A 24,567-nucleotide genomic window follows, 5' to 3' on the forward strand; every position below is an offset into this window, starting at 1 on the left:
CTTTGTCGTTTCATTAGCTATTATTCTGAGAATAAGGTTCATAATGAATTACAATTTCATGGAGGGTGACGTTTTCAAATCTACTGTAACGGATATAAAACGTCAAAGTCAATTATACGTAGTTCATTAAACATTTTGCTAATGAATACTTTCGTTATACCTTCAAGATAATCACATCAGTATTTTAAACAATGATAGTCTCGGAACCTGTACAAACTTTTCAAACATTACTAAACCATTTTGTTAATTAGTTTACTTGAACCATAATTTTTGGGAGCAAAATCGACACCAATGGTCGTAACTCCAATGTCGTAAATGGAATTTCTGTTTGAGAATTCCAACTTAAGAGACTTTTCATCTGTAATGAGTATTTTGCAAACACTCTCTGACAGTGATTGCATTCTATTTGAATAGAAGGACACCTTATGGAGTACTACTCTGAGCCTGGTTGTGGGTTATCAGAGTATTTCCTCCCTATGAATCTGGAAAGGTGGGGATTCCAGTAATTATTTTCCATCCAAAGATGTCTGATCTAATATGAATTTAAAGACCTCTATAAGTCGCTGACAAATATAACAGATACTCTCCTTGGCGTAATATTTATCTTATTCTTCAAAATCAGGAAAGATGTTTCAATCATTGAAACCTGAGTAGATATTTTTTCTTGATACGGTATTACTTGTAATATATGGGTAACACTAGAGATAATATAAGTGTTCCAGGCTAGAATTTGATCCCATATATTCAGTTTAAAAGATGAAAAGATCTCGTAAACTCGTTCAATCTTGGAAGTTACATCTTCAAAGTTTTTTTAACAACAGTCATTTCGAATCAAAGACCCGAGTAACTTTATATTTTTTGCTGCCTGAAAAGCTGGCCACGATTTACTTATAAGGTTATCATATTGGCTGACTCCTCAGTCTTTTCTTGGTTCATTTAGAGGCCAGACTGGTTCGAAAAGTAATCTAATAACTTCAGGGTTCCCTTCAGGGATTTGATTGTTACCAGTTGACTACCTGTAAAAATCATGGTCAAGTAGTCAGCGTAACAAAGGCATATGGGATGAGATGGAAGGGAGGAGAAACCAACAATATTATCTTCTGCGTGTTCCGAATTAAAGGGTCATCACATATAATGAAAAGTAAGGCTTATTATGGGTCTCCTTGGCAAACCTTCTTTTGTTGGGAAAGGTTGTACCTTGACTTCCATAGTGTATTATTATATGAGAGTTTGTAAGCAGAACTCCAACCATTCGAATAATGTAGTTTCAAAGGCCTTTTGGATATAATGTTTGGATTATAAATTTGTTGGACAGCGTGTCATACGCTTTGGTAAAATCAACTGGTATCAAGGAAACATTGTTTGACGGTTTTTAAAAGGCTTGTAACGTAAATGGAACGCTATCCATTAGTTTGTTCTTCATAAAACCATACTGAGTTGGGTGAATAATTGATTTTAAAACACCACAAAGGCAATTATCTAAAACATAAGGCAATAAATAAATATGCATGGTCAAGGGTCTTAATTTTTTAAAGAAACCAGGATTCTTATTTTGTTTTGGTATCCAATTTGATGCAAATTCAGGAAATTGGCCGATGAAGAGAACTTTTTCATGGAAACGAAGTAAAATAGATTTTAAAAGGTGAGCATATTGGTTATAAAACTCAAAAGTAAAACCATATGGCCCAGGACTTTTGTTCAATTGTGCATTTTGGTGTATAGCGATTTTTATCGGCCCTTCGCTAATTTGCCAGCCTAGTGGATTATTTTATATTTCAGTCATATCTTCAGTTTCTGTTCTTAAATCCTCAGAGAAGTATAGTCCAGTACTCTTTCATCTTTCACATATTGACTTTTCTCCACATTCAAAACAGTTGTAAAGTTCAGACAAGTATTTTTTGATTTCTCGGCAAATATATTGTATGTGATTGTTAGTGAGTTCTACAGACGGCGTTTGCTGTGTATTGACGAAGGTTGACGAGGTACCGATTATTTATTAAAAGGAGGGATCCAGGATGACCGAGAGAAATGAGGGGAAGAATGGAATAAGACAATACTTGTTTAATAGGAACATGTATATTCTTATTAATACAATACACTACTCTGATATATATAATTCACGGCTATTTTTAGTTATAAAGAGGTAAAGGCAGTACTTTACAGACGCATATATATATATATAGAAGACAATACAAGAAATAAGAGATTAAGAGGGAAGGAGACAATGCAATGTATTTTTTATTTCTTCTTTTTTTTCTTCACCAATACATCGCAACCAGGTATGGGATATGTCTTGAATGGAGTCAAGACATAGTTTTATCCTGTAGAATAAGTCTGCTTCCCTGGATAAATGACAAACCTTTTCTTTTTTAACTGAGGGATTTAAATCACTATTTGAGATTTTTTCAATCTTAGCAAGATCATGATATTTTTCTACGGGTCGCATAGCTCTCTTTCTTCGAAGTAGGCTCTTGATTTTCAAAAATATTTCTTCCACTTGCATAAATACGTCTGCATGTGGAGCTAAATTATAAAATGCCTCTGAATAATGTCGATAATTTCATCATTTGTGTCGGAGTCATCTAAAAGTGCTGAATTTAATTGCCATTGGACTTTTTCTTTCAATAAATTTGACCTGTGATTGAATTGAATGTTGACGGCATTATGGTCAGATAGTTGAGTATCGATTACATTATAAGAAATAATTGATTCAGTAAAAAATCCTTTCAATAAAAACTGCTCAATTTTTGAAGACTAGCCTTTTGTATAGAAGATATGTGAGAAATTTTTCAGCACCCTTTCGTCATCACGGAAGTCAAAAGAAGACATAATTGATTTTAATTCTCCATTCGCTCGAGGATGATCATTGGCAGATCCTGGTCGACAATCCTAATGTATATTAAAATTCATGTTGAAGTATCTTCCAATACGGGTGGGTATCTACGATATAATTGAAAAGAAGTTACCCTCGAAGAAATCAGGATGGTCTTTGTTGGGTTCCTACAGACCAATTACGTCGAAATTAGAATTTGAATAGTAACAATTTGCTTTGGTAAGGTTTCCGTCGTGATCTCGTAACATGAGTTTTAGGCTTATAGCTGACTTTATAAGTAAGGAAACACCCCGTATAGGATTTAAATTAGTCGAATGGAAAGAAGAAAATGACGCGAAACAATCTGGAATAGAAAGATGTTTTTCGATGCTGTATCTCGTATAACATGCTATAACTATATCGGGTAAACTAAGGTATTTTAATAATCTGGCTAGTTCCTACATTCTGTGCAAACTTTTTCTAGAGTTAGCATTCAAAGATAAAAATGAGGTAGCCATACTCACTTCTTATGTTTTTGTGGATGCGGGTTCCTAGTTGGTGATAAGGGGATATCGGCCTCTTCAGATAAGTGTACCGTGAACCATACCCTTCTTGTTCACGGATAACTGAACCTGATCTTGATTTTGAATGAGTTATATTATCTTTAGAGATAGATGCAGATAGTCTTCTGGATAATCTTCTCAAGGCAAGGGGGCTGTTATTAGATTCCGTACTCCCAACTTCTTCCCAACTTGAAGTAGACTGCGTTTAGTTTTGGCTTTTGGTAAAATTGTCTGCTTCTAGATTGGATGGTGTTTTTTCAACATGATCAACTTCCGTCTGGACGTCCACTTTCGGGTTAGAAATTTGATCCTCAAGGCCACTTGGATCCATGTTGACATGGATGCTGGTATTAGTGTTTGGTGTTTTTGAGTAAATTCTTTTGTTACTTTGACCAAATTTCCACCATCCCTGCCCGTGGAAACATCAGCAGGTACGGGCGAAAATGGAGAAGAGCTTGGGGCGTTTTCTACAGATTTGTTTAGTCTTAACTCAGCGGCTTTTGTAGAAGGACTGATATATACTCTACGATTTGAAGTCTCTTACGTCAAATACATTTTATAAAATAGAGTTAATATCTTTACTCATCCTACAAATTTCAAATGTGTCTATGAAATATTGTTGTAATAAAGCAATAATTTGGGCTTTTTTACTTTTATTCATTTTTTTAAGGATTGTTCTTATGTTAACTCACCATTTATTTAAATCCTAAGTTGCTCGTATAATGCCACCTTTAAGATATTTGCATTTTTCGAAATTGCAAACTCTGTATTATATATCTGATTAATAAGACTCCAACACAGAAAGAAAAGTAAAGCGGAAATGTAGAGTTGCATACGCAATCACTACGTTAGTTCTTTTGTATCACGCAACTTTTCATTCAAAAAGAAACAGAAATAAGGCACAAAATCAGTTGGGAGTAGCAGAGATGTTCGTAAAATTATACATGTATATTTTTTCTGCTATTTACAAAAAAAAATGAATTATTTGGAAAAAAAAATTTAAAATCCAAAGTTGTTCACAAAAAATTATATTTTTTGGGGGAAAAAAATTAAATTAAATTTCAAATACCACATTCTTTGAAAAAAAATCATATATTAAACGTCCTAGTAAAAAGCAAAATTCCTTAATTTGAGGTGAGGGGCTAGAGCCCTTACATACAATTCATCAAATTAATCTTTGCGGTCAACTTTAAGATTAATTGTTTTTGTTAGCATAAGGACTTGGTTAGATTTACAAATACATAGAGCGTTCGCTATTTTTTAAGTTGACATATTACAAAATTATTATAAAGGATGAGATGTGAGTTGTTTTTTTGTGCAATCAAAAACCGTTAACCTCCATTCGGTCATAGTTCCAGCGTTCCGGAAGTACTTCAAAATGAGGTCAAATTAAAAAAAAACAAAAATCCTCTTATTAGAGTTGATATAAAACCAAAAAAGAAAACTTCTTGAGCTGAATTATAGACTTGAGATTTATAACCTTCGAAGAAGGAACACGCAAATTAATAGATTTCTCATACAACGGGTGACGTATTGAATTGTAAACCCCAAACACAATGGCGTACCTTTTATAGTTTTGTTGTTGAGTCGCTATTAAACAAGTGTCTCAATCTCCAGATAAAAATCCACGAACAAAAGGGTCAAGGAAAAAGAAAATTTCAGAAAATAAACTAAAGTAACCAAAAATTTTATATGGAGCTCACTTCCTTCACTCACAAAGTGGAGTAAATGAAGGACCAGTAAAAAATTATTTGAATTGAACTTGAGTTTATTAAGAAACCCTTCCAAAGAGAGAACCCTGAAGAAAAAGTCTTCAGGAGCACACCCTCCATTCAGAGGGAAAATGATCCAAAGAGCTTGATTTCCTCTTAACAACTGAAGATATTTGAAAATTGAATTTTTGTTCATTTTGTTTTTTTTCATTTCCTTTTATATTAATTATAATTTTATTTTTTTTGACTTTTTTTATTCTGTAATACTTATGTTCATTTTATAAGAGTGGATATTAATTTTTGAATATTTTGTAATAATATCAGATTTATATCAATACATTATTTAGCATATACCAATGGGCCATGGCATATTTAGCTATCCACAATATACTAATATCTATATATGTAGTCTACACCATTCTTCAAGTGATATCTACAATTCTACTATTAATGTGGATAAATTTCATGATTATACTAGCAAAACATTCCAAAATGGTTGTCGATCTATATAATTGCTTCATAATGCCTCCCTCTCTTCAAAAAGTCTTAATTCATGGAAAGCAAGTAATTGAGTAGCATGTTTTTCTAATTGTGCTATATTCTGAAGAAACTGGAGAAGTATTAAATAAATAAAATATAAATTAGACTCAATCAGTCAAGAAAATCATCAAAAATTTATACATTCACAGATCAAATTCACCATCCTCTGATAAACCGTAAGCTCTTAATAGCTAAAAGAAATAAACAAGAGTTATCTGCAGATGATAAATCATTATTGTATATTGATAGAGTAAATGGCGAATCTGACGAGGATTAGTCTAAATATTTTAAAGAAAATGTATTTGCCATGTATAAACAATTAAATTGCATTTCAATTTTTTCCATAAATGTCAAAATGAATTCTTTAAATGGCATATGAAATCAATCAAAGTTATTTATTTATTTTAATTTTTTTGGTAAATTAGTAGTTTAAAAATTAAATTAAAACTGGAGTGGTAAAAATCATTTTTTATACCTTTGGCCACTTTTTCTTTGAGAAATAAAGCACTTTGCGTAGTTATCATGATTGTATCATGCAACCTTTCCTCTGAAAAGAAACCGAATAAAAGCATTTGTTCAGTTGGTATCAATTGGTTCAGCTATCCGATATTCCCTAACTATGGAATTATTGGGATGAATGTTTAACAATTATTCATAGCTGAAAGGAACTTTTTTTTAAATATTTTTTAAATTTATTATATATTATAAAATCTAACTAAACATTATAATATTACAATAACTCAATATGAACTATGAATTGTCTTTGAAGTCTACATATAGTGGGGGCCCCCTCATTTCAGTTTTTGGGATCAAGAAAATACCACTTTATATAAAATCCACGTTGTACAGGATTGTTTTTAGTACTAAAGCCTGTAAAATGGGAGAAATTATTTTTCAAAATCCACTTTTTACTCTCTTTTTTTTCAAGTTCAGTAGTTCTATTGTTCTCGGTCTGAGTTCTTTATTTTCAACGGTTTCGGCCTAAGTTGAGCTTTATAGGTCCTTGTTCTTTTTTATATAGGCTCAGTTAATTCGGAATTCATTTTACAATTTTGAAGAAAGGATATGGCAATAATAGTCTTGTTGTACTTAAGATGATTTTTGGCCTTTTTCTACCCTTTTGGAATAAAAGGTTGCGCAATACAATCAAGGTAACAACGTGTTTCATTTACATAATGATGGAATATTAAAGGTTATAAATATACCAAAGAATGCAACAAATGAAAATTAGATCAAGAACCCAGACGGAATGCAATATATTGTGGGCTCGGTTCAACTTTGTCGGTTTTGGTTCTAGCATTCAAATACCGGAACCACTTGAACCACTATAACGATAAGTGTGGCAGCCTTAGAATAATATTTGCCACACAAGATACTTTTAAAAATACTTGTACAATTTAATCTTAATCTGATACTAACTTGATTTTCAATCCGGTCATTTCAATACCTTAAACTTTAAATAATCAGAACTTAGTCAATATTTATTCAGACATCTGTATAATTATATTTTCTTTGTTACGTAATAACAAAAAGTTTTAAGTCTAGCTATCAACTAAAATACTTTTGGACAACTTCCCTTTACCCTCCATCTAAAATTATGCTGTTATATTATATGAATATATATAGCAAAGTATGAAAGAACACATCAATAACTACATATATTTTTGTTTACGTCAATATATAGTTTTGTATAATTAGTATTATTGTAATATTAAAAAAACGTAAAATTTGTGGAATATACCGCACTATACGAGGAGTTGGAATCATTCGAAACACCACATTTTGCGGTGGTGTTTGAAACTGGGCTATGCGGAACCCCTTGCAAATGATATATATTTCCAAAGTTAAAAAATATGAAGTTTGAAGATCGTGCTCTTTTTGTAATTGCTAATGAAAAGATTATTTTATTTACAGAAAATATCATTATTATTCTTGAGAACAATAAACATACAGTAAAATAATATCATAATGGAAGAGGGCCCGGTATTTTCTGGTTGCTACCTGAACATGTTATTTTTATTTTCCAAAACTGTGTTCATTATTTATATATTCTTGAAGAGAGAACACAGAATACAGTTATCATAATTATGTCAAATACCAATATCATCACTGAGGATTTGATGATGAGTTGTAAGGTTTTGTTGGACTTGGAGTAGAATTGAAGATCGACATGGCGGAATTTCTTCTTATATCATTCCTAGACATGGTGTGTTCATTGTGTTGTTTTTTTTCTGCAGCTCATAGCTTCTTGTAGGTAATCTAATGAAACACCATGACAGCCATTCTGCTCTTTTCTCAAACACTTTTCAAATTATCGGGTGACCACGTTAATTTACAGATTTTTTTTAAAAACATAACGCCTGATAATATCATTTTTTATTGGAAGAAGAAGAGTAACACCAAAGATTGATTATTGAGTTTTTAAATAAATCCCGTTCAAATTACCAGATTTGTATAAACAGCACCTATAAAATTATTGCATGAAACCGGATCTGATTACCCTTTAGCTATTAAGCATAATTATCTGTGGAGTTATTCGTGCTCAAAGGATTTGGGCAATTTCAAATTATGAAAATAAATTGAAAAAGTTATTTTTGTACCGGTAGTTGCATAAATACGCAGACTAATTTTTAAACCCTTATATCTCGAGGTTCTGTGCCCGGAAATAAAAAATTACAGCACAAGTAACTCGGTAAATCTTTTGGCTTTGTTTTTGTTTTTCTTACTCGCATCAAACAAAGCCGTTTACGAAGAATGACGAGGCCAAACGTCATATGGTTGCCACTCTCCTCCGCGCTGGAAAGTCTGTCAAGGAGATAATCAAGGACACTGGACTATCCAGGACTATTGTGTTAAAGGTCCAGAAGCTTGTCAAGGAGGGGAAAAGATCTGAAAGACCTGCTCATACCTCTGGAATGACTCAGGATTGGCTTGCTGCCAGCATGCCATTTTGGAACAAAAACATTTGGCCACCTCAATCATCTGATTTGAATCCCCTTGACTACAATGTGTGGTGGCTAATTGAGAAGAAGACCTTTGCTACCCGCCACCCCAATTTGGACTTATTGAAGGCCAGCCTCAATAAGCAATGGACAGCCATGGAAGACCATTACATCATGAATGTGTACAAGGCCTTCCGCGGGTGCTTGGAGGGTGTCATAGCAACTGATGGCGGTTATATTCAGTAATTATATTAAATTTTATATCAGAATAAATTCTCTATTATATAATTCCCAAAAAAATACGTCATACGAATTTTATTACACACTTAATTATTTGCCACAAATAGTCCGCGTATTTATGCAACTACCAGTATAAAAGAAATTGAAGCAATTAACAGATTTTCATCAATTGCAACAATAAAAACTCAGGAGCTAAATTGCAATATGTTTAATGTTATAAAAGAAAAATAATAAATATATTTGATGATAATTATAGGCAGACCACCTCAGGATAAAGGATTATCGATCAGTACTAGACAATGTACATTGGATCTCCAACATGTTGAATTTGTCTCTTTTTTCTTTTTTTAATTTCTCTTTCCAATTTATTTATTTAATTATTGGATGGTTGTCATTTTTTTGTTCTAATAGCGGTTCAAGCCAACAATTGAAGCATCCTCATGAATTACTCGATTTTTAATGAACAAGGGTGTACCCAAGGGGGCTCCAGGAATTTTTAATTCTTACTAGAAACTTTATGTAATATTAGATTTTTTTTGAAATGTATGAAATAAAATTTAATTTTTCTATTTTAATTCCAAAAAAAATTCATTGAATAGCTTTGGATTTTTTTAATTTTTCTCCAAAAATATAATATTTCAAATTTTATGTTTCAAATTTTTTGGATACATTTTTTATATAGCTTTTAATCTTTTGAGAACAGCTGTGTTTTTTTGAAATTTTTGATAAAAATGATTTTTATATTTGAAATTTCATTTTTTAAATTTTTTCCGAAAAATTTATTTTCTATGAGCAGCTTTGGTTTTTTGAAGTTTTCTTAGAATAACTATGGATTTCAGAAATTCTTCCAAAAATTTAATATTTGAAATTGAATTTTTAATTTTTTTTTCCAATTTCTCAATATTTTTTTTTCAAAAATGTATAAACCTAGCCCCCCCCACTAAATATATATATATATTATTACTATTATATAATCCAGCGGATTCCCCTGATTAACCAACACTTAATCATTGTAAAACGTAGCAAATAATTTCCAAGATAACTGAAGAATTGTGCCTCTATTATGAAATCACGTTAGCCCCGCTACAACTTCTATAGACTGAATAAGCTTGTTGCCGGGCCCTGTAGAATAGCTATGAATTGAAAGGGGGAGTTAAATAAATAGAAAATCATATGATAAATGTCTTAAAAATCTATTTTATCTATTAATATTCTGACAAATATTAATATTGAAATTTTTTAACACATTCATTACAATTATTATAATTCCATTCTAAATTTCATATCTATTAAAATCCTAAAATAGTAAGTGAACACGAAAGAATAGGGGAAAAAGGCCCTGTATAGTTATTGAGTATTCCTTCATAGATTTAATAAATAGTGATGAATGGAAATGTTTAGAAAAAAAGAAACCCAGAATCAACATGGTAACTCTGTCAATTATAATCCTATTTTAGAGGATATCAGCTACCATCAGTTGTGAATAAAGGACTCCAACCAAAAGAGTGGACACTCAAGGCAAGGAAGGTAGGGTTTAGTAGTTATTAATTCTGATTGGCTTAAAATTAGAAGCTGCTACATGTTCCACCAGCTATGCACGTAGCCAGTGTGTGTGTGTGGGGGGGTAAGGAAATAAACAAATACATTGGCAAGAATTACTCGGATGTTGATCCTCAATTCTACTCTGAGTCCAACAATGACTTTTACAATTACAACTCCACAACAAATCCACCACAAGGTTACTCTCACCCTCTTATGATCACAGACGAATGTTTAATCAGGTTTTGAATATGATTCAATCTAATTAGAAAAGGATGTTCACTATTCAGAAGTTAAGTAATAATGATAACAGCTAAAGAAAAGAAAATTCCTTCTTCAGATTATCAAGAAAAAACAACCGGCCCAGCTACAAAATACACACGATCTAAATGACTCCTTATATAGATATTACAGACTATCATTTTAAATTTTACAGATTTCTAAAAATTAACAATAGATATCCTTTATACCACTCTTACATCTTTATTGATAGTATGATATCAAAAGTTTGACAAACAAAAATAATTAATATAAATACAGGTATGTGCAAGTTTGTGCCCTTATCGGTCTAGTGGTTCCGGTGCTTGAACTGCTAGAACTGGAACCGACAAATTTGAACCGAGCTTGGAGCTGAGACCACAATATATTGCTTATCGATCCAGGTCCTGTACTTTTGTTCCTATATAGAATATATAAAGAAAATACAATATATATTATTAAAAAAATGAATTAGTTTTAATCAGTAAGTAAATTTTCTGAGTTTTTTTTTTTTTTTTTTGTAATTGCAGCGTTTTCCAATGATTTTTTTACTTCGCCAAGGTGATAGAGTTTTAATACCTAAGGACTTCTTGGTGATTTTAGGCACCAGACGGTGTAAATAAAAGAAGGAAGGGTGGGGTAGATTATGGATCTAGGTCCACTACTAAGCTTGTCGGGGTTTATAGTATGATAACTATAATATTTCTTCAGCCAGGGTTTCCCAAACTTACCTATGGCAAGGTCCCCAAACACTAATTCATTTTTATCTTAGCCCCCTTTATATGGAACATGTGTACTACTTTTGTGTAGACTGAAAGCAATCCTCAATTCTTCATCTTCCTACACCCCCCTCCCTAGCCTCCCATCATAGCCCCACTTTAAAAACCATTATCTTAAGCAACCTTAGTCTTCAGGGCCCCTGTTGGAACTAGGAGTACTACGCACTCTGCGTATAATGTAGCTGCAGACCTGTTTTTAGTCAAATATATTTTCCTGGGGCCAAACTTTTTAGTGACACCCCTTGTTTTAAGATCTTGTTACCAAACTGGACCTGTATAAAAAAGAATCGGGACCGATAGATCCTCAACCGAGTACAACCTTGGATATGTGTTACAAAATGCCGATTTACATTGCGAAAAAAACTTGCAGAAGGCGTGCGTGGACGTCCAGACGTGTTTTGGGGATTCCCATAGAAATGTTGGTTTTCATTACATAAATGGGGGAAATCAATTCGACATCATTTATATTTAATGCAGATAAATTCTTAATCTTTCCCCCGGTATAAAAAAATCAATAGATTGTTTCGTCTAATAGTACAATTCGTTGGAAAATAAGTCAACTCTAGATAGCCTTCAAAATTACGGATGTGGTGTAATTGATCAGATAAAAGGTATAATGGACGGTTATACATTCATTTATCTAGTATCATGTAAAATTTCTAACCAATCTGTTGATGCGAAGTATATACATTTTTACCCGACTATAGAACCTTCTACCTTTATTACTGCACAATATGTACGTACTATGGTCTTATAATTATTATTCAATTATTTTCAATCGCAGGGATTTAAAAGTAACATCTTTTGCATAGTACTATACGTCGTAATTCCTGAAAATTTCATTCAATTATTTGGATGCTTAAGAAGGTTGTGTTCTTTTATTGAAATATCATATTAAATTACATATTTTGGTATTAGCTATAATATAAACAGTAGGGGAAAAAAGAGATGAAATTCCAACGATAAATTGGTCATAATTTTGTTAATATTGAAGCTAGAGACATGATTTTGGTATCAAAATGTCTTTTTAATTAGATAAAACAGATTTAAAAGGAAAATATTGAATTTGATTTTTTTTTTTTTTGTGACATACTTAATAAATGAGAAACACAAAGGCAAATTAAAATTAATTAATATTATAGAAAAAAGTTGTATTTATTAGACGTTAACATGCTTATTATTGACCCGTCAAAGGGATCCTTATTCTAAAAATAAAACTAACATTGAACTTAAAAACAACATCAATTAAGTATAATTTTTGTATATACCTTAAATGAATTAAATATATCAGAAATAATAATTATTATTTCCTATGGATATTACATTTGCATTGTAATGCATTGCTTAATGAATTGATAAATGTATCAAATAGACTAGATTCGTCAGCTATAGCACATCACTTTGAATATATAATTTGATATCATTATACCATGCGTCTTTGATGAATTAAACTTTCCAATAAATATATATATAGATGTATGCATTTAAATAATATAATTAGAATTCATGTACTAAATTTTGGAAATGAATGACTAGAATGAAGAAAATGATCCCCGCTATTATAGGTAGTGTTTTAGGATGTCAGTTCCTCTAAAATGTCTTCAACTGACTTATTTTCAGACTTGAAGTAGTCAATATACTCTGGTGGTATGGTCCAATCCAAAAGAATTTTGATATTCTTTTTAAGTACTTCATATTCCTCGATGTCTTCATCGTACTGAAATGGAGTGCGACCAGAGGCCTGGATGGACTCTTTCAGAACTTCATCAATAAGCCGAGTTCCAAAACCCAATTTCTTTAGTCTCCCCGGAGTAGATATCTTCTTTAACAATAGAGCTAGTAGAGTTCTCATCTTTTCCATAGGCATGGGAGAATTATTTGATATAGGTATAAGTGTTACACATTGTACATCCGAAATTTTATCAGTCTCATTTTGTGATTTGTCTCCTGGATTTGCAATACCCACGAGGTCTTCAGGGATATCCCCTGGGTGATCCTTTTCTGCATGCTCTTGATATTCGTTTTTGGTCTTAAAAAAGGAATCACATTTTTCACAAAAGTAAGGTTTATCTGTATTATGAACACAGAGCATGTGCTTTTTTAGATGAGGAAGCTGAGAAAATGATTTTTTACAGAGTTTGCAAGAGTGAGGTCTTTCTCCAGTGTGCATTCTCATATGAAGTTTAAGGGCAGTTGAATGTGAAAAGCTTCTAGAACAAATCTTACATATATAGGGCCTCTCTCCAGTATGTACTCGCATATGAACGGTGAGTTGGGATCTTTGATTAAATCGAGAGCCACATTGATTACATCCGTAGGGTTTCATGTCTTTATCTTCAGCATGGGTTCGCATATGGTCACGGATATGCCCTTTAAAGCTTTTGTTACAAACATCACATTTGTATAATCGTTTATTCTCATGAAAGGCGAGGATATGACGTTTGAGAGTATCGGCGCGAGGATAGGCCTTGTCACACAAATGACATTGATATTCTCGAGTGCCAACGTGAAGCTTCATGTGTGTTTTTAAATTTCCACTTGAAGTAAATTTTAAATCACAAGAGGCTAGAAATAAATAAATTTATAAATATAAATCATGTCAAAATGAAAGGCTTCAGAGAGAGATTTTAATGAGCGTTAAAAACGTGTAAAAGAGAAAAATAATGATCCAGCTAAATAAGGAAAAAAAAAAAAAAAAAAAACAATAGAAAAACCTGAACGCCCTTATTATATAACATCTTTTTTATGAATAATATCCCTCTCAAGTGCACTTATTTTCAAATCATTACATAAAAACCCTTACTGCAAGAATATGGTTTATCTCCAGTATGGATTCGTCGATGAACCATCAATTGTCCACCTCTTGCAAACCTCTTTTCGCAGTGTTCACATTGGTAAGGCCTTTCCCCAGTGTGTGTCCGTGAATGAAGTCGAAGTCTTTCTTTAACAGCAAAGCCCTTTCCACAGGCCTCACATTGATAAGGCATTTCCCCCGTATGTGATCTCATATGTACAGCTAGGCTACCCACCTGTACAAAACGCCGACCACAGACACCACATTTGTAAGGTTTGACACCTGTATGTTTCCTAGAGTGTTTTTCCATGTCATACTTTCGCGCAAACCCTTGATTGCAAAAGGGACAATGGAATTTTTTGTGATCAGAAAGGGGATCCTTGGCCTCTGGATCCATTTCTGGAACACCATTCTCGGCGGGAACAATGACTCCAAAGGGAGTTTCTTTTTTTAAAAGAGGTGGTGATGGAGTGTGTCTATCTTCACTATTTTGTAGATGTGAGATACCATCAGACTTTTTGGCTTCTTCTGGTGCATTGACGTCGTCTGACAAGATTCTGACACTGCTATTCTCCTCAGGGTCATTGATATTCATTTCTTCATGATTATTATTGAACACAATTAATTTTTTATGTTTTTTGGAGGAGGACTTTTTGTTTTTTTTGCGGGATTTCGTTGAGGATGGTGCTGGTTGTAGAGGTTTGATAAAAGCCTTGCCACTTCTAGTTGTTCTTTGATTGATGGCGTCCATCTCACAACAGCAAGGACTTCAACGATCGAATGTAGGAATACTTTTCTCTGTCCCGTTGTAGTTTTTTTTTTTTTTTTGTTCATAAGAAGGAGATACAATTGCAGAAAGAAGTTGTAATATAAGTTTGAACTATACTCTAACAACACGACAGTGAGTAGTCAAGTAAGGGAACGAGTGAGAGACGAAGGAGAAGGAGGGGGGAATCGATAAAGAGAACTCTAGCTTCAGTAGCGCTGTAGAGTGCAATAGTGCTATATATACATATATATATATTTGGGAAGCAGATGCGCTCGTTCATTTACTAGCTATATGTTATCATAATTATAATGGATAAGTAACCGAAGGAAAGCCAGAAATAAAAGTAGAACTAACTCAAATTTTCGTTGTTGTTGTAATGGGTTAACACCGTACAATTCCTTTTCTTTATTTAAAGAATAAAAATGACGATATCCCTTATAAGTTAAAATGGCGTTGAAAATACCACCAATATTTTCTAGATTCATTATTGATACATTTATGGACTCACATAAACGAAACTTGACCTAATTATGATCTAGGTGAATAAATAAAATTCATACCATACATTATTCAATCTAAGAGAAAAATGTGAACGCGCGGAGGAAGCTCAAATTTTGTGAGTTCAACGGAGAGAAGAAAGACAAAATAAGAGAGAGAAAATAAGAAATAAACTCTTTTTTGGTGGAAGAGAGGGAGGAGGGATTTGATCAGGCCTGGATTGGCCTTGTTTGCCAAACAACTCTATTATGATTAAAATGTTTTAAATGACTCAATTACTTCCTTAATAAATATGTTTTTTTGAGATAACGTTAGAATTGAATCATTAATTCAGGATCAGGACTCTGGGGATCCCACTGACTAAAATCTGCTTCTCAAATTGCTTGACAAGAACAAGTTATTTGTTAATTATTTATGTAATAATCACCATTTTTTCTTGCAAGTTAACAAGTTTCTCTATTCAAAATAGTGTCTTTTCATAAATTTCTGGTTTTTTATTTTTTTTTAAATGAATCTCAAAAGTTGTTTTGTTTAATATTGATAAAGGGTTTTTCAATAGGAACGCTCAGACTTTACGTTGATAGGTTTCGAAAACGACGTCATATTTGTTATTGTTTCTTTAACAGCTGTGCTCAAAAATTATTGTAGTTTTATCATGGAGCAGTACACACTCGAGCAACGCTTGCAAATTATTGAAATTTATTACAAAAGTTCTGAGTCTTTGATCCAAACTTTAAGAGCGCTAACGCCAATTTATGGTCAACGTAATCGACCTCCAAAATCAACAATTGAACGTTTGGGGGAAAAATTTGAGTCCACATACACGCTACATAATGTTCCTGTGCCAGTGAGACAAAGAAATGCACGAAGTGTACAAAATTTTGCTCCCGCAAGCGCATCAATTCAAGATGACTCAAATTTGTCTCTTACGCGCCGTTCTCAATCGTTGGGCATCTCTTTGACATCGTTGTGGCAAATTTTGCGAATAAATCTTGGCCTACACCCGTATAAGATCAAGTTGACACAAGAACTGAAGCCGCTTGACCACTTCAAACGTCGGGAATTCGTAAAATGGGCTGAAGAAAAATTCGAAAATGATTCTGATTTTCAAAGTAAAATCATTTTCAGCGATGAGGCACATTTTTGGGTCAATGGCTGTGTTAACAAGCAATATATGCGCTATTGGGCCGGAAAAAAACCCACACGTGATTCATGAGGCGCCATTACATCCCAAAAAATTACTGTTTGGTGTGGATTGCATGCTGGCGGTGTCATTGGGCCGTACTTTTTCGTAGACGATGACAATCGCCACGTTACTGTGAATGGAAATCGTTACCGCGCCATGATAAACGATTTTTTTTGGCCTGAATTTAGTACACATAGTTCCAGGTTTTGAAAATCATATGAGATAGGTAACATCCCCATTTTTCATACACGGAATAAACCGAACTTTTGGTATATTAATAGCTGGTGATTTTTACATTTTTTTTCATTAAGTAACTTTTCATTGGAAGATTTTAGAGCAAGGATGTCCAAACTTTTAATATAATGAGCCGCTTGAGATATTTTAATGGGCTTCACAATTTGTTAAATTTTATGAAAAAAACCCTCATAAAACAAAACTATTAGATAAATATTTATGTCAAATATAAAAAAAGACTAATCTGGTAACTTGTTCCAGGGTTCCTAATTTTTTTAAATTTAAAATTTTAGAAAATAAATCCTTGAAATTATTTTTTTCTCTGATTTCTAATTTAAATTTTTTTCTCAGAGCCATAATTTTTCAGAATTCCTTTACTGAGGGAGAACTAAATTTTTGTGGACGCCCCCGCTAATAGAGCCTCAAAAATACAAGATGACGTCAAATATTGTTCAATGTTTGAAATTTATTATCATTTTCCACGCGTTTTGATGATGTTGTGACAATTTTGTTAAAAAAACACTACTTGAAGTGAAAATGAGCAGTGGGCCGCACTTAAACATTAAGCCGACCGCGTCGGACATATCTTTTTATACAAAAATATGTAAAATTTAATGGGCAACATATTTTATTTTGTAATTGTGCATAATAAGTATGTTAAATAAATAGTTATTTAAGATTCTGCAAAGGTGTTAAAAATGTTGGTTTTTACAGAATGGATCCGGTTCCAATTATCCAATTTGAACAAAGTCTACAAATTATACTTTTTTTTATTAAATCAAATCTGATGCTATCCATTTTAGCTCTCTTGTGCTATTGTCTTTGAGGTTAAGCTTAAATTAAATTAAGGTGCGTTCAAGTCATTTTGCAATTAAAAATTAAAAAAATGCATTGAATGAGTTTTTTGTGAATTATAAATTGAAGCAATTAACAACTGATTTTCATCAATCATAACATTAAGAGACAAGAGCTAAATTACAATTAGTTTAATTTGATAAAATATCATGCCAAACCATGTTTTGACAATATTTATTCTCGACGGAATATGCACGTTCTTCATTACTCCGACGCACAATAGTGACTAAAAAAACTTTAGAATCTCACCTCTAAAATGAATCCATACTTATCTCGTTAATACTTCTATACCCTGGTTGCTAACGATTATTAAACTATCAAATTCTGAGGGAAAAAAAGTTTTTGTGAAATTTTGTCTTTTGTCACTTTTCTAAAATTTTATGTGTCAAATTTGACATTTACCCAAAAAATCAACTCAAAATTGTTCAAAATTTGTCCCCCCCAACCTTAGTCACCTCCTTACATTGACCAACGAAACCTATTGATTCATACCGAGTGGTCCATTAAAATCTAAAAACTTTGAATTTTAAGTTTCAACAATATAATTTATTAATTAAAAATAGATTTTGAACAAAATTAAAACTATAAATAAATATGTGTTTTGCTCACATAATAATTAATAAAGCCTCTCTAAGCATCAAAAATGTCTACCAGGCAGCGAAAGGCCTAGTACCCACTGCGGATGCATTGCTCTGCTGAAGGGCGGAATGCATTAAGTGCATTTGTATTTGTATGACGAACACTGCATTCCTTCTCCTTGACATGCGACCAAAAAGGGATTTGCATGGGGGCTGTAGGGAGGGTAAACGTGTAAAAAAAAAAAAGAGTTTAAAAATACAGAAGTTACTCATTCAATAGAGTCTTGCAACGAACAAAATAGGGCTCTTTTCATCACTGATGTCAAAAGTGGGCTTTCTACACTCACAAAGTCTATCTACTTTTTATAGCTCTTTGCACAGTCTGTTCCGATTTCAATGGACCACCCTGTATAATATAGAATCCCCAACCGGCCCATTTTCCACGGACATGTTTTCTTTTTACATCGTGTCCCTGTAACTTTGTATTATTTTATGATATATCCGGTTCTTATTTGGTTTTCTTGATTTTCATTCGACTTGAATTAAAAAATTAAAAATTTGGAAAGACCAATAAAAAAAATTATTAAACAAAAACTGCAAAAAAATTATTGCAAAAGAACATGGATTTTAATTATATGTTTAGTTTGTAGCATCTTTTGGAAGAATACACACCAAATTTAAGGCAGATCGGTCTATTTCTTTCTGTTAGGCATTCGTTTGAATAGAGGGATCGGCCGTAAAGATTATGGCTACTATCTTTTGGAGTCGTAAGGAATAACCCTCACCACCTATATGGAAAGGGGTAAAAATATTAAAGGTGCATGTTATTCATCGTTATTGGACCGTTTGAAAACCGAGTTGCAAGAAAAACGCAGACGATTGGCCCAGAAAAAATAACTTTTTGCACCAGTTCACACATAGCAGTTACAGTTGCAAAATTAATGGAAATAGGGCTCCAGCTCGAGATGCCAAAAACATTAGCAATCTGATGCTCCTTTACACTCTTCTGCCCCCCCATCACCATATCATGGATTTTATCAATTATTTCTCAATAAATAATAATCAATAATAATCTCAACTGGGGATCCAGAACGTTCAGCGTCACTTGTGTCCATATGACCACTCCGAAAAATCTTATAAGACCGAACCATAAAAAAGTTCGGTCTTGTACCGAGTCTCAATACTAATATCTACAGTATATGGATATATAACCGAAAAAGAAAAAGAGGATTATATTTTAAATCACGTGAGTATTAATGAATTAGCATAAACTTTTTGAATATTGTGTAAACTGAGATATATACAATAAAATAATCTTATTTCTTTGTCTTTTTTTTTTTTAAGTGAACATGTGTTAAAGTTCAATGAGGACAGAGATAAGACTATTTAAACACTTATATATTTTGTTTCTTGTCGAAATATTTTTTAAACAAAATGATAAGATAGGAATGGGGTTGTCTTGTTTTAACACTAAAACCTCACTTTGCGGACTTCGGGAATCAAAAATGAACCCACTTGTTTTTAAGAAATACTAGGGTAGGTTTTCTCGACGTTGCCCGGTACATTAATAAATTATAATTTATTAAGAACAGTTTTGCTTAATATTTATACATATAAAAGACTGTAAAATTTTAAGAATTATTCTCATGTTGGTTTTATGAGTATGTGTATTAGGAACTCTTCTTTCAAGCGATGAGGAATTAGTTACATTATTCTAGACCATACGTCGGACTCGCTCTCTGGTAGCCGCTTCCTTGAACACCAAGGAAACTTGTTTATATTCAAAAGTACATACTGGCTCCTTGGTTGTACAGGGGAAGTGATGGGCCAAAATACAGTTTAAACTCTACCGCCGCCGTGCTTCTAGACACCCAGGACCCCTTTTAATATTCTATAGTACACCCTGGCCCACGGGCTGTGCAGGTGAACTGCTGGGACTGAGCCAAGTTAAAGTAATCTGCAGCCGCTTCCCTGAGTATCAAGAAAACCTCCTAATATCCCAAAATACATTCCGGGTCTCAGGTTGTACAAGTGAAGTGCTAAAATTGTTATTTGAAAGCTGTTATGGCTCTGAAGACAAAAAATGGTTACCCAAACCGTTTCTGGAGCCTTAAAGAACCTACATAAAAAATTTCAGCAAAATCCATCCATTGGTTTGGCCGTGATTGAAGGACAAACAAACACACACACACACACAGGTTTTCACATTTAATATGTAGATAAATTAGTCTACGTGTCTACAAAAGTAATTGTAATCTTAAGGAAGATTCTTAATTTCTTTATTACAAATAATAGCAAATACACACTGGAATGAGGTATGATGGTAGAGCCCCTCTCTTCTTGAAGCCCGTATAAGCCTTAAAAATGTAAATTTCTAACCAATCAGCCTATACGGCCTTGATGGTGTACTCCAAAGATCTTGCAGATCCGTAAGCTTTTTGAAGGTAACTCCCTCAAACCTTTGCCTGGATTAAACTCACTCCCCCCTCCTTTTTTATTTATATTAATTAATTTTAATTTCTTAATGCCCCGGGGATCGCCGGCCATAACTATCCGAGTTATATTTAAAATCTAAAACTGAGCAACTCACGTACAAGTGTGGTGAGTCAACATAAAAACCATCTTGGGGAAAAATAAAAAGAAGAAGAAAATTCAAATATAGTTATTTACTTCATACATTAGGTATTTGTTACAAAATTCTGATTTACCGTGCGAAATTTTTCATTACTTAAACGGGGAAGTCAATTTGGGTGTCATTTATATTTATTGTAGATAAATTCGTAATCTTTCATTCAATTTCCTTTTTTTAAAAGTAGGTTTTTTCGTTTAATTGCACCATTTTCTAGAAAATAAGTCACCTTTAGATAGCCTTCAAAATCACAAATGGGGTGTAATGAGTCAAATAAAAGGTATAATAGACGTTAATTGAAGGAGAAAAGGAAATAATGAAAGGTACTTGGTAGAATTACTCGATGCCGAATTCTGATCCAAGTCCAACAAGCACTTACAATTATAATTCTGTTACAAACCCTCAGGGTTAGATTCCAGCTTTTATGTGCACACACGAACGTTTGAACAGGTTTTGAACGTATTTGAATCTATTTAGCAAAGGTTGTTGTTCACTACTCAGGAATGGAATAATAATAATAATGACAACTGCAAAGGAAAATAAAATTCAATCTTCAGATTACCAATTCCAAAAAAAGAAGAGGAAGCTAAAATATTCAAAGGATTTACATCACTGTACATTGAGTTTATTTCCTTCTCTAGGATCAACCGGGGCGCAAACCTAGCACATTGAGTTCAAGAGAATAATTTTACCCAAGTGAATAATGGTCTATTTAGCGTAGTCGTTTCATTTTTTTTTTAAAGTAACGATCGATTTTGGCTACTTTAAGTGTAATATACTACACATCCAAAGTGAAATTTTTTGGATAAAAATGGACAATAATTTGTCGAAGAAATCTAAGCCGCACTCAATTTGGAAAAAAAATCATTCCAGCTTGCTTTTGTGTTGACAAACAGATAGGTTCAGTTTAATATTCTATATAATCTATACCCAAGTATGAAATCTAATATTTCAGCGTCGTAGGAGACGTCTTTTTAGTAAGGCGGGGGGGGGGGGGAAATAATTTTAAATATTACTTTAAAAAGCAAAAACACCCCGATACCCAGGCTTTTGACAATGGGGAGGATGTGAAAGGGAGTATACCCCTCCAGTAACAGCCACTACATCATTACGAACCACCAAAAGCTGTCTCAGCTTCAGTGAGACATGTCTTCAGAACAAAAAAATCCAGCTGGAACCATGGTTTTGGGCGTTGTGGAGTTTGGCATCCCATTTTTGTGGAGAGGAAGGAGTGACTCAATGCAGATCAGGGTGACAATAAACTTTTTTTTTTAGAAAAGGAAATGGCTTAGATTTAAAAATGGTTTCTAATTGTACAAAAAATATTTGAAAAAGTTTGAACAATTTTGATAAATATTTAGAGGTAGCTAGCTCAACGTGCCTAAAGTTTTAAAATTAATATTTACGTAAATACTGTCCATATACTTCAAATTAAAGTTGTTTTTTTTTTGTAAAAACAATAATTTGAGCTGACTACTTTCATAATAAAATATATATTTTATAATTATTTCAAAAAAAAAAAAAAATATATCAATGTTCAAAATAAAGTCAATTGAAGTTGATTGAAATATAGCTCATGACCTTTTTTTAAATTTATTTAGCATATCACAACCCAACCATTGGACTGATACATATGAAATGTTGTAATTATGTTTAAACGACATGAAATTCATTGGGAAATTTTACATTTTCAGTTACAATAACTTTAGTGACGTGTTTATGACCTTTTTTCGTAGAGTTAACATCTTAATTCAATTTTAACACATAAAACCAGAAACGGAAACCTAGTTTATCCTAGTCGAAGATGCTTAGATCGAACTTTTGGATAAGAAAGAGATATCTTTTCCAGAGAAAAGTTCAGGGATATTTGTTTTCTTTCCAGACGGAGCTATGTTTCATAAAGCCGCTGAGACCTATACCGTCCTCAGAGACATCTTTCTGATCTTTTGGGACATCAAAATGTGGTCACTCTCCACTCCAAACTAGAACCCCTTGAACTTCACTATCTAGGTATGTACGGAAGAGACAGTGTGTGCTACTAGTCGCAGGAGTATCCATTCTCTAGACTCTTCCATCTAGAAGGAGTGGACCAAGCTCGAGATTGACTAAATAGTCAAGGTCTGCAAAGGATTTAGGGTTCGTATTGAGACAATTATTTAGAGCTAAGGCCTCATATATGAAACAAAAGTTGTGCCAAAAAAATATTACCAGATGATTTTGTAATTTTGTAAATGTCCTCACGAAACCTCTCATTCAAGTTCTACTCTTATCAAAATAGAAAAAAATAATCTGTATCAATAGATTAGATAACCCTCTACTAAAAAGTTAACACCCTGAAGAGGTATGACTAGGGATCGAATTTTGTAGAGTGCAAGGAGAAATGGAAAGGGAGACTAATAGTACTACAGTATTAAGCTCCTTATAAGAAGGGCTGTCAATCCTAAGCATTTTTTAGGGTGGAGTTTTTATTATTGTTGGGTACGTGAAGAGTGTAAACAGTTCTTTCATGCATGAGGAGAAGGATTCTATAGTTAAGAAAGAAATTATTCACCCCCTTCTAAAGATTATGATTTTTTTTTTTCATAATTTCAATATAAGTCTTCTAAAAAAACTATTAAGATTGACTTAAAATCCCGGATTTGGTATTATAATTTATTTATACCATTTAAATTATTAACCATTTTCAAATACTTTTTGGGCGATCTCAGCGTCAATAACTTTTTGTATTGAAGCACCAGATTGGCACACAAATTCACAGAAAGTTTGGACTATTCCTCCTTGGCAAATACTTCCAATTCATTAAAATTTTTGGGACTTTTAGCATGGATACACAACTTCAATTATCTACACAAGTTTTGAATTGGGTTAAAATCTGAATTATATGCTGGTCTGTCCATTGTCTTGAAATCACTTTGTCACAATCTTTACCTAATGTTTTGGATCATTGTCTTGCTGGAATAAGCAATGTGGACCAAGATTAAGTTTCGCTACAATTTCCCTTAGATTATTTGCTATAATATCAATGTAATTCTCCTTTGTCATGGTCCCATGTAATCAAACAAGGTTGCCAGGGTCCCTGGCAGAAAATAATCCTGCCAAAGGATAATCCTACCACCTCCATGACCTCCATGCATTCCAGTTGGAAAGTCCTTCTTTGTTTTAATTGCCCCATTTTTTTACACCAAGCAACTGCTACATTATAATGACAAAACAGCAAAGTCTATGTGTTCTTTGGCATATCGAAAGCGAGCCTAGGCATGTCTGGGTCTCAATAAAGGTACCATTCTTCGCCAATAACCTCTTAATCCATTGTTGTTTTAGGTGCGCTTCAAAGTATTTTGACAGCATTGTATATCTCAAACTTCAAATTCTAGTCAAATGAATTTAGATGTCTTGCTCGGATTATCAGTGATATCCCTTAGTATCTTTCGTTCTAGTTTTGTAGAAGTCTAGGACTGGCGAACACTGCTTTTTCTGTTAACATGAGAATGATGAAACACATTTTTGGCAATAATTCTTCGGGCATTGCTTGTGGGCCCATTAAATCCTTTTGTAATGCAATTGTAACACTACCCAGACTTGTGAGCCTCATTGATCCTTGTCCTTAAATCCAAATTAAACTTTCCCGTAACCTGTGAT

At 33.0% G+C, this 24,567-nt stretch overlaps 1 protein-coding gene across 1 annotated transcript; it reads right to left on the minus strand.

Moving 5' to 3' along the window:
* Nucleotides 1-12,244: 12,244 nt before the first annotated feature.
* On the minus strand, nt 12,245-15,442 carry LOC121124314 (uncharacterized). Its single transcript, XM_040719467.2, has 2 exons — nt 14,189-15,442; nt 12,245-13,950 (listed from the first exon to the last, which is right to left on the minus strand). Exons 1-2 carry the CDS (start codon nt 14,928-14,930, stop codon nt 12,959-12,961), a joined length of 1,734 nt encoding a protein of 577 aa, XP_040575401.1. The 5' UTR covers nt 14,931-15,442; the 3' UTR covers nt 12,245-12,958.
* Nucleotides 15,443-24,567: the final 9,125 nt, after the last annotated feature.

This window comes from Lepeophtheirus salmonis, chromosome 9 (genome assembly GCF_016086655.4).
Source record: "Lepeophtheirus salmonis chromosome 9, UVic_Lsal_1.4, whole genome shotgun sequence".
Classification (NCBI taxonomy): Eukaryota; Metazoa; Arthropoda; class Copepoda; order Siphonostomatoida; family Caligidae; genus Lepeophtheirus; species Lepeophtheirus salmonis.

What these genes read in the sequence shown, in the direction of transcription:
- LOC121124314 (XM_040719467.2), bottom strand. Translation starts at nt 14,930, where the DNA reads ATGGACGCCATCAATCAAAGAACAACTAGAAGTGGCAAGGCTTTTATC. An exon ending in AGATAAACCATATTCTTGCA is followed by an intron (nt 13,951 to 14,188) that starts GTAAGGGTTTTT and finishes ATTTATTTCTAG; the next exon opens with CCTCTTGTGATTTAAAATTT.